At 41.5% G+C, this 11,539-nt stretch overlaps 1 protein-coding gene across 3 annotated transcripts in view; it reads right to left on the reverse strand.

The window, feature by feature from the left end:
• The window catches only part of PPP2R2C (protein phosphatase 2 regulatory subunit Bgamma), a 168,253-nt gene extending 158,720 nt beyond the window's left edge, over positions 1 to 9,533 (reverse strand). Inside the window, exons 1-2 of one of the 3 annotated variants that reach the window (XM_048941497.1) lie at positions 9,386 to 9,533; positions 9,123 to 9,203 (exon numbers count right to left, since the gene is read on the reverse strand). In XM_048941497.1, coding sequence (XP_048797454.1) covers positions 9,123 to 9,203; positions 9,386 to 9,401 — 97 coding nt within the window. In that variant the 5' untranslated portion in view covers positions 9,402 to 9,533. Of the gene's footprint in view, positions 1 to 9,122; positions 9,204 to 9,385 lie in introns of those variants that run through there. The other 2 variants (XM_048941506.1, XM_048941501.1) reach the window with 2 other exon arrangements.
• Positions 9,534 to 11,539: the final 2,006 nt, after the last annotated feature.

Raw genomic sequence — 11,539 nt, forward strand, 5'->3', positions numbered from 1 at the left:
TGGACCCTGTTAGTTTCTAGACTTAATTGTCTCTGAATTGAATACATGGTCTTTAACTGTGATATCAAAATGGTTCCAACCAAAATAATGGAACTGTCTTTTGCATCATACTTCTGAATAATAACTTAAAATTGCTTAACACAATAGGTGGAGAAAGATTTACGAGGTTAACGCTTTACATGTTCCTGTAATCATCACAACTGTCAATGCTATTCACTGTGACATGAGCCTCTATAAGATGTGCTTGTAAATGAATATAGCCAACACATCTGGGGAAGACATGTGTTCTGAAACAAAACTGTGCTGTAAGAACAACCTAAAAACACGTAAGAAGTTGTCAGTTTTAAGAAAATAATAACAGGTTAATTTTTTTCCATATAGTTAAATATTTCATATTTCAACTATTACAGACGTATCACATATAAAATATTATCTATTTTAAATAAACACTATGTATTCTAAGAACTTGTGGAGAAAGAAAAGGACAAACCCATGTTCACTGATCTAATCTACCATTCTTAGATTTTTGTATAAATCTTGCATGAACATAAGAAAAAAGTGTGCATTGTGTGTGCATTTGCTGATGTGTGTACGTGCAAAAAAAAAAAAAAAAAAAGCATTTTACAACACAGCTAAAAATAAGCAAAGGAATTTTTCATTTTGGTTCACTTAGATTTTAGAATGCTGTATACTAATACTATGACGTCCAAACACTGTGGCAGAGCAGTCTGCATAACCTGAAGGGCACATGACAACAGCATACATAGGTTTGAATGGAATCCAGTGGGACTCACCATGAAGGCAGCCATATTTGAAGATTTTCTAAAAGCAAACCTCAAGTTAGTCAACAGTGGAATGCTACCAAATGCAATTACAAAAGAAATACTTCATTCTCACCCCTCAGTGGCATTATGAGGACTTCTACTATCCTACATTCATCTCCAGCAAAAGAAGGCCCCAGTGGCATCTCAAAACTCCCATGAAATTAATCAAAGCAATATGCAGTGCAATGCTGTATCCTCTCTTCCTGATAAAAAAACAAAGACAAGTTTCAAAATACTAAGAACATCCTCCTTTGCCCTTCAACACGGGGAACACAGCAGTCAGTTGGAAGAAGACTCATCTCTTTCTCAGCAGTACCTTAAAAAGTGAAGTCACAGCACTGTGCCAGTTCTTAACAGAAAATGACCACCAATGAACCTGGAGGTACAATAGCTTTGACAAGATTTGTCACTGCAGCATGCATCAACCTAGAGCTCAGCCAGCCAACAAATACTGGGACCTAGGCAAGCCACGCACTTCAGAATGACTGGAAGTCTGGTCTCCTTCCCAACCAGCACTGTAAATGCATGCAAAAATGCTTTTTCCTGGTACTTCCCAGATTTACAAATGGCCAGGGTTGGAAGGGACCTCAAGGATCATGAATCTCCAACCCTCCTGCCGCATGCAGGGCCACCAACCTCCACATTTTATATGAGACCAGGCTGCCCAGGGCCACATCCTAGCTGGCCTTGAACACCTCCAGGGACGGGGCATCCACAACCTCTCTGGTCAGCCTGTTCCAGAACCTCACCACACTCTCTGTAAAGAACTTCTCCCTTACAACCAACCTAAATCTCCTCTCCCTCAACTTAAAACCATTTTCCTTTGTCCTGCAGTTATCTGCTCTTTCAAAGAGCTGATTCCCCTCCTGTTTGCAGGCTCCCTTTAGGCACTGAAAGGCTGCAATGAGGTCACCCCGTAGTCTTCTCTCCAGGCTGAACAAGCCCAGCTCCCTCAGCCTGTCCTCACAGGGGAGGTGCTCCAGTCCCCTGATCATCCTAGTGGCCCTACTCAGGACCCTCTCCAACAGCTCCCTGTCTTTCTTGTACTGGGGGCTCCAGACCAGGACACAGTATTCCAGATGGGGCCTCACAAGAGCAGAGTAGAAGGAGACAATCACCTCCCTGTCCCTGCTGGCCACCCCTCTACTGATGGAGCCCAGGATACCATTTGCCTTCTGAGCCACAAGGGCACACTGCTGGCTCATGTTAAGTTTTTCATCCATTAGGACCTGCAGGCCCTTCTCTGCAGGGCTGCTCCCAAGGACTGCTCCTTCCAGTCTGTACAGATGCCTGGGATTCCCCCGGCCCAAGTGCAAAACTCTGCACTTTGCCATGTTGAACCTCATCAGGTTCACCTGGGCCCACCTTTCGAGCCCATTGAGGTCCCTCTGAATGGCATCCCTTCCTTCCACTGTGTCAGCTGCACCACTCAGCTTGGTGTCGTCAGCAAACTTCAAAAGTCCTTTACAGCTCAGAAATGGCATATTTACTCACTAGAACTAAACTGCACTGCAGTTTAAAATAAAATTTGGGGGAAAAAAATAAAAAAGAAAAAGTACATGCTAGCATGCATTTGTTCTGCTATTTTAGTTACAACTGCTGTTTTCAAAATACTATCTGTATCTTCTTACTGGGACAAACAGAAGAAATGCCCTCAACACAGAAATAAAAAAAATATACTCTAGTACAATGCCTTGTATGCCTGATCCATCTCACTGGACCACCAAGTTCATTCTGCATGCTGCAGAAAACCCTGCGAACATTCACAGCATCCTAGTCAGGAAACCTATGTTTAGAAAGAACTCAGCACATTAAACATAAGAAATTGCAATCATGATATCAGTGATATCATGATATAAAACCAAAGGTTCTATGGAGTTTTACAAACACAACATTTGAAGATGAACACGGAAGCGACAGTTGAAAATTGAAGAAAATTGAAGTCTATGAGAAAAAATATATATCTGCAAGTCTATAAAGAAAATCCTTAGAAATCAACAAACTATGAACTGAGTGACAAAAAAAAAGGCATCACAAGAAGTTTCTGGATTCAGTCTTCCACCCTCCACCCAACCAAAGAGAAAAGACCCACGAGGGTTACGTTCAAAACTGTTGGAAATTTGTGAAGTAGCTCCCTCTTCTGGTTTAGCACACAATGACAATTCAACCTAAATGGCAAGATGCAGAATCCAGCCAGTACACAATACCTTCCGTTCTTTCGGGTTCCATCCCATACCATCAACTGATCACACAGAGACTTAGAGAAACATGAGCTACATACCACAGTTTTGAATAAAGACTGCACAGTTGAGGACAGAAAGGTTCTGTTTAAACATAGACTGGGACAGAAGGATGCTTGAATCCCCTGAACAGCTCAGTAACAACCTTTGGCTTCACACTCATAGAACATAAGCTTCTGGGTTGAAATTCCTGAAACAAAACAATCTTACATTTTTAGAATTCGTTTCATGTTTAACAGGTTCATACAGATCAGCAGCAACTGCACAGTGCTTTCTGACTTGACTGATAACATTAGAGGAGGCTTTGTGAAGACTTGGTGATTTTTCTGCATTCCAGCTGGACCAGCAGGCAATTCCATACCAATTTATATTCAAGCTGAATGATAATATTTAATTTACATACAAAAATTAGTCTAAATGGCTAAGTTGTGGCACCACTAAAATCAGTTTCCTTCATCAGTGTTGTTATTTATAACAAAATCATGGCATAAATTAAATTATTGCGTATTTAATGAGAAAGAGGGAGCATAAAAGACGTTCCTGTTAAATTCTGAACCAGATAACTTGAAAGCATGATGTTTGACTTGCTAATACCTGCATAATCAGGCACACAACAGCGTGATTTCATCTTTCATGATGTGTATACCAAGTGCATCTTAAAGGATGCAGCCAACTGAAACGCCCAAGGAAATTTTGATCATTCAACCACAAACAAACCCAAAACTGCCAGGAATTACTTGGACGGAACTAAAAAGATCCTATAAAACGGTAAGCCTTGGAGACCTGGAAATAGTGAGAGACAGAGGGAAAAGAGCTAAGATTTGCTGTGCAAGCACCTGCTGCAAATGGCAGACTTCCAGTGGCACAGAGGGGAGATCCCTTCACCAGACCCTGCCACAGTTGATGGACTGAGACCCCCCCATAACCAGCCTGGCAGAGAGAAGAGTTAAAGGGACAAAGGAAAAGCAAAATGAAACCAACTGAGCTTAGAAAATATGACTGAGTATGTAAGTAAAGCTATTACAATGGGGCAGACTGGAAGGAAAGAAAAAGGATCAATAGGAGATTAGAGAGGAAAATGTGGCTGAAGACCACATCCTAGACACTGAGATTGTGAAGGCTACAACTTTAGACAGCAAAGAGCCAGAAGATCACATAAACAAATACGGGATGTTAGAGGGAATGAGTCCTTGAAAAGAACAGGAAAAAAAAACCTGGAAACCTAGCAAAAAATTTTACAAAGCTTAGCATGTTCTTCCAGCGTCTCTCAAACAATGCTTCAGATTACTGAGAAGGAGCTAAAATTCTCAGTCGGATATTGAAAGAATATAATTAACGAAGTGTTAACAAAATATTTTCTCTTGGTCAAATGACAATTAATGACTCTTTGGAGAAAACACAACCCAGCACCCATATTAAGTTCCAGTAGAAACACTGTGCAAAGACTTCACACAACAGTTTGCTTCAGTCTTCTCCATGTATTTCATTAAATTAATTTATTCCATAAAAAATTAAACCGACTCTTATTCAAAGCACAAAATCAGAAAACAAGAAGTGTAAATAAGCCATTCACCTTTACTTTTTTATAACAACTACATACATGAGTATATCTGAGTATTTTATTGTCAGTCAAGAAGCATTTTGAATAGTAATCCACAGTAACATTTGAAGAAAGACCCTTACAAAACCCAACTCATGAATACACAAAGACAAAACGCAGAGATAAACATATCTACATTCTATTTTGTGGTAAGTATAATTAGAAGTAAGGCCATCAGATGAACTAGAATAGCCTCAGCATACCTTGGTCTACAGTAATGCAGAGCTTTTCATACTGGAAATACACATCAGATTCTGCTACACCAAATTGAAAACCCATATCTTCTTGTATAGAATCTCCTGTTGTCTTACACAGCCATTTAAACCATCATAATGAAAGCAATACAGTGATAGCATTTTCCAGAAAGGAGACCTTTCCCTGCCCTGCAGCAGCTCCCAGATATCCCTGACAGTTGACCAACCAAACACCAACATAAGAGACTGTACAATGAGGAGAGATGAAAAACAGCAAGTTGCTGAATGTGTAATCATGGATGTGTGAAACAGGATTGGAATAATGATATCGGTCACATAAATGGTATCAGGAGGTACATTAGGGCACAGTCAAGTCCTGCGATCACCTTGCAGTGCTGTATGCAAGCTTTCAGTGTACAGTGCGGTGAGGCAATGGGTTTAACAGTCTCTCCCAAAATTGTGAGGCTCAGAAGAGGCATGGTTCGTTCCAGTCTAACTCCACTTTGGACAACTGGAAGACCAGAACTGTAAAGCATGTCCATCCAACTAAGGCCTCACAGAAATACATCCACTCATGGTGATCACACCTCAAAAGAAATGCTTACAAACTGTTAAGAGCTGCCACTATGTCTGTTTAGAAGAAACAGAGGACAGTTGTTTGGTTCATCCAAGAGAAGACTGAAATGTCAGCATAGCTACAGATGGAGACTTCCTATTTAATTGCACAAAAGCAATGAAGAAGTGGCCCACCAGAATGTCACTTCAGCTGCAAGCTTGTGCAATCAAATTGCTTTCCATGGAATTCATGTAATACTGGAAAAGACACTGCTGAACCAAAAGCAGACTTCATCTCTGAAAACTACAGTGAGCAATAAACTACTGCACCTAAACCTTACAGTAACTGAATTCAGAATCATCAGTTCCCAAGTCTTTTGGCTTCTTCAAATAACACATTGCTCAAATGTATATTTACACTAAAAGTAGAGTTTAATCCACCTTCCCTACTCAATGACTCATTTTTCAAACTATTCAGTAAGAAAAGAGAATGGTAGAGCAGCATTAAGGCAAACGTCAGGAAAGTTTACATCACATGACTCACAAGGCACTACTGTTGTGGTTTTCAGTCACTCAGCAGCATAAATTTACAAACTGGACGAAAATTAAAACTGTAAACCAATTTCAATCCATCAGTTTCTGAGGAGTTACCAAGATTGAAAACTAGAAATATGAATTTTAATTCAATCTTCTCTTAAGCACACAGTCATTAGTGATTGCAATGCTATTCACATTCTGTACGAGATCTAACAGATTTGATTTTACCTATCAGAACATCTCAAACATTTTTTAACTTACACAACATTTACAAAAAGTTAACATGGTTTGTAACTCAAAGCAAAGAGTCTTGTACAAGCAGTCCTGCTCACAGTTCACCAGATATTTTGGGCAAACAGCATGAGATCTGACTTTTCAGAAGTTCAAAGTACTCACTGCTCAATAGCAGACATTGAGTTCCTACCAACAAAAAAAATCACATCCTCCTGTATTTCCTTTTGCTAGATCATAGATGGGAACTCTAATACTGTTCTTCATGCAGCTTTTGTGAGGCTGCACTTAATGCGAGCAAAGTGCTTTGAAATCTTTAGCATGAATAAAATATATTTTGCACTTAGATGTTAATTATAGAAGTAGCAATATTTTAAATGGGGCTTTGTTTCAAGGAAGCAAGACTAAATCAAACATGATTATCTGGGCTTTGATTGTTATGTTTTACTTACTATGCTCTATTTTTCATTGCATTTGAAATATGCAATTTTGCTTTTGCGTTATGTAAATGAATGCTTTTCATCTAACACATCTATTTTTGGAAAAAGATAATTTTCTTTCCTAGTCTAAGACAGAAATGTTGATGAACACAACTCTGGAGTCTTACTGACAGAGTACCGCAAGACCACTGCACGCATTCAGCAACAAAAGCAGCAAGAAGTGCCCAGAAGAATCCCTGAATTAGAATTATTAATATACAAACGGTTATCTGCACAGATATATATCTACATGAACACACAATTATATTTAATGTACATTAATTAGTCCTTTTGTTCACTGACTGGGTGGCCCCAACCAACGCATCTGTGATCACAGTTGTTATGGCCTTTCTTGAAAGTAAAAGGATTTATTTTGGATAAGAATGGAAGAAAAATCTGCACTGGAAGTCCTAGGAACAATCAATTTTCAGCTCGAAAATTGGTTCGATTTGGCTTTGTGTAATTAAAGCTATTTTAGAGGAAAACTTCAGAAAATAAAAAAGTTTTGACTTTGTCCAAACCTCTACTATCATGCAAGAGGTCAAGCCACGTGTTACTGTAGTATTTCCTTTTAAATGCTGTTCTTCTGCAAAGTGTGCTGGTTATATTGCTGTACACGTCCCTACATATCAGTACTATTTAGTAGACAACATTTATTCCGGAAAATGGAAAAGAAGAACAAAATGCATGTCAGATATATAAGCCTATTAACCAAAATGGGGCGTACAGCCTGCAGAAGATTATAATTCTGCAGTTTGTGAGAGCAAATCATGGTGCTTCAGCCTGTCTTCAGTCCTCTGAAGTTCACATATTCCCATGCTGAGTAAGAAAGAGAAAACATACAAGATTTCCATTTATGTTATGGTATAAAATTGGGCATCCATAAATCATTCATGTTAAAGGAAACTGAAGTCAGGGTTAGCAAACTAATTTTAAAAGTCACAGTTGATTCTGTCATATGACAAAGATGTCCAATAAATCAAAGGAATGCAACACTTGCATTGAATAAAACATAATACTACCAAATCAGTGCTGAAACACTGGTATTTACCCAGACAAGTAAGGTTAAGAAGCATATCCCACACATTCAAATCTTTAAATAAAATTAAATGCCAACCTAAAGCTTGTTTTCAACTTTCTATGATGCTTGAGAAATGCTGTCACTCACTCATTACACTCCCTCACACGGATGTAATTTCCACCCCCACCTATCGTCATCACATCTGGTTTGGTATGCAGCTACACACAAAAAATATCAAAGAAAAAAAAGAACAAAATATTACCTAGGCACCAAATCACAACGCATTTTAAGAAATATCTGGTATGCATGCGAGTGCAATTATGCACACTATTAAGTAAACCTTCAAATAGAAACCACCATGGAATAGTTTGAGGAAAAAATAAACTTAGCCCAAAGCCTAGATTGAGCTGCAGTTTATTATCAGTACACTGGGGTTTAAGTGCTCCAAATAGAAAAAAAACACAAGACATAGACATAACAGAAAAGTTAGCATCCCACAGAATCACAGATAACAATGCCGAAAGAGACCTCAAATCATTAATCTATCCACCCGCCCCATGGCAGGATCTGCAGCTTTCTCACTTCAACCAACATTTGCAAAACAAGCTTTCAATATCTCAAGTGAGTGAGACTTCACTGTTCATCCACCTCACCCATTCTGGGGCTTCATCACTGGAAAGCTTTTCCTGCTGTCTAACACCTGAGCCCAGCCTAGCACAGCATTTCACCTTTCTCACTACCAGAAAGTTTTCCAGCCAGGCCTGAACTTGTCATGCGTTCACCCTGCAAACAGCAACGCAGTCCCCTCAGAAATCACACTAACAACTGCCATCATGGAGATGAGGTCCTTGCTCCACTTAACCTACTGGAAACAAAATCAGTGGACATATGGAAATGTGCTCACTGACACTCACAGCTCTACATACAGGATGTACTGGAAAATAAAGGTTGACCCTTAGGTTGAAATACGGCATACATTCGAAAGAATACATGGCTCAGAGGCAGAAGGAAGACTTTCTTGCCCTAGCACCAAAAGGCTGATCCTTTTTTCATAGAATATCCAAAAATGAGACTCTCCAAGTTACGAGTCTCATCAAAGTTAAGAAAACACAACAACTCTCCACACGCTCTGCACGGCCTCACGAGCAACAGCAGAGCCAAGTGGCCAAGCAGGCCAACACCACCTAGGACAAAAGGACAAAACAGGACAAAACCCAACATCTCCCCACAAAAGCCAACCAGCCGAGGTGCTCACACCAGCAGCCCCACCATGAGCCCCTCTCCCCCCCTTGCCTTGAGCAGCACCCACAGCCATCCTCATTAGGCCAAGCGCAGCCGCCACGTTTCGAGGCCATCGGCCTCGAGCCCGCAAGCCGCCCGCGGGCAGCAGGACGTGGGAACGGCCACCGGGCTGCATCCCACCTCAGCGCCCCGTACTCACCTTCGGAGACTTCGAACTCGGCCGCTCCATTGAGCTGGTAGAGGCACCAGTCAACCGCGCTCTCGCCTGGGGGGGCGCCAACTGGAGGAGGAGGAAAGGCAGCGTCAGTCGGGGGCAGCCGGGAGAGGAGACGGGGAGCGGCAGAGAGAGGACGAACCGCAGCAGTGGGGAGGAGTGCGAGGAGAAACGAAGGGGACGGAAGGGAGCGGGCGGACGCGAGGGGACTACGGAGAGCCGGGAGAAAAGAGAGCGTTTCCAAATACCCTGCTTTTGGGACATGTGTGCAGCCCTGCGAAAGGTGCCCAGTGCTCTGAACTGTGATTTGCTCCCAGCGCCGCCAGCTCGGGCCGCCTCCTCCTTCTCCCAGCGGAGCGGGCGGCGCACCAGCCGCGCCGCCTCGGGGCGCTGAGGGAGCCGGGGGAGGGCGGGAGGGAAGGAGGGGCGGCTCCACCCGGAGCTCTCGGCGGAGGCGGTGCCGCCTCGGCTGGACGCGCCCGGCCCTGCCGTGGCCGCAACAGGTGCGAGCGGGAGCGGAGCGGCACCGCACGATGCTACCGCCTGCCCTTCCTCCCTGCGGGGCCCCGAGAGAGCTCGGCGGCCTTTCGAGCACTTGCTCCAGCTGCGAGGCTGCAGAGAGTTTCTTGTCCTCGAGCCTGCGGGTCTGCGAGCTGTCCTCCTAGCTCTGCGATAGGCAACTGTGAAAGCAAACCTCATGCAAAGTGAGCTTACGTGCTGTGTAATGACCTTTGTCTTCACTGGGAATTTTTAGATTTTAGAATAAGGAAACAGTCAGCTAGAGAAAACTTAGTTAGAAATGCCTTTATTCTTACAGATGTCCACCCCAAAAACACCACAGGAGGGAATGTGAAGGTATGTTAGTTGCTGTGTACGCCTGTGCTTCCTTGGCTCAGCACAAAGATGTGGCTTTGTAGCTCACTGCCAGCAGGTCGTGCTCACGTCACCTGTCTTTCCGAGGTGACAGAGGCCCACTCGTGCTATAGCTGATATGGAGGAAGCGAACACCCTCTGCATGGGAAATGAGGAAAGTGTACGAATTAGTACAGGAGGACTATAATCAAGCCACACTAAGAGATGAGGAGCACAAGAATAACATATCAATGTAGGCAGCTGTCATGGCACGCTGGCAGCGGATCTGCCATCCAGCTTCTTGCTATTTTTGAAGCAGTGTGTAAGCAGTGGAGAAACATTATCTTTGGCATAAATTCCAATTGATGTGCTGACATTCATTCCTTTTCACAGCAAGTGATGCCTTCAGATTTGTATGCACTTTCATAAACTGCAGGTGATTTGATTCCATTTTACTAATGAAAATATTCTGCTGAAATGTTTCTGTTTTTATCCACTCCGCACAGTGTAACACTATGACCCCTGTGAAACAGCAAGGAGGACAATTACATATTCTGATGAAAATAGGTTCAAAATAAGAATAACATTCTGCAGATATTTTCAGCTACTTTAGGAAGAAAGTAAATGCCAACACATAAGCTTTCCTGGAAACGTCACCTGAATTACAAAGACCATAATGCCTTCTGAGGTAAAAAAAAAAAACCATCACTTCATTTAGACTGTGTGTGTGTATATATATATCTCTCTAAGCCGTATGTTTGCTGGATGTGCAATAGCTTTCTTGGAACTGAAAAGGTTTAAGCTGGTGATTTGGGGGAAAACACAGTTTCATAGGGCTCTATTAGTAAAGCTTTGTTCAGCTGTTTACAGAGATAATAACTCCCTCTACAAAGTACTCACAGACCTTCATTGCTCTTCACAAAGCATTATTTTAAATAAAATTGACCTGAGGATTCCAGTTTTGCTTCTTGGTTTTAGGGAAAATTATATTCTCCCATACTGATAAGTAAACAGGGGCCCTAATGTGGGAGAATCTATTCATATGAAGCTTATTTTTTATGAAATACAGGAATCGCGTCTTCAAATCAGTATTAGTGAGTTATGTATTAATCTGGACTTCAAAGGTTATTCTGGACTTGTTCTGGACTTCAAAGATTTACAAACTTTGTATGTTAAAAAAATTATCTAGCTTGGCATGTAATGCAGCAACTTTTTTTTTTTTTCTTGTCTAAATGCAGATCTTACTTGAAGTTTGGTCAGTTTCTACAGGTGCCTTGAATATTTAAATGAATTAATTTGCAAGTTCTGTTTGAATTTATCTTCTTATTGGCATAAATCTGTAGAGGGAAACTTAAACTATTTGTGAGATCTACCTTTGGAGATAATTGCTTCAACTAAAACTAGTTAAACTAGTAGTGCTAAATCAAGAGATAAGCTTGATGGTGGGAGCAGTTTCAGCTGATCTCTTTTTGCACTGCTGGAAATAAAGAGTTAAGTATGATACTTTTAATCATTGCAGAACTGTGAGATTGCTAGAAGCATGTAATTTA

The sequence above is a fragment of the Lagopus muta genome, chromosome 4, assembly GCF_023343835.1.
Source record: "Lagopus muta isolate bLagMut1 chromosome 4, bLagMut1 primary, whole genome shotgun sequence".
NCBI lineage: Eukaryota > Metazoa > Chordata > Aves > Galliformes > Phasianidae > Lagopus > Lagopus muta.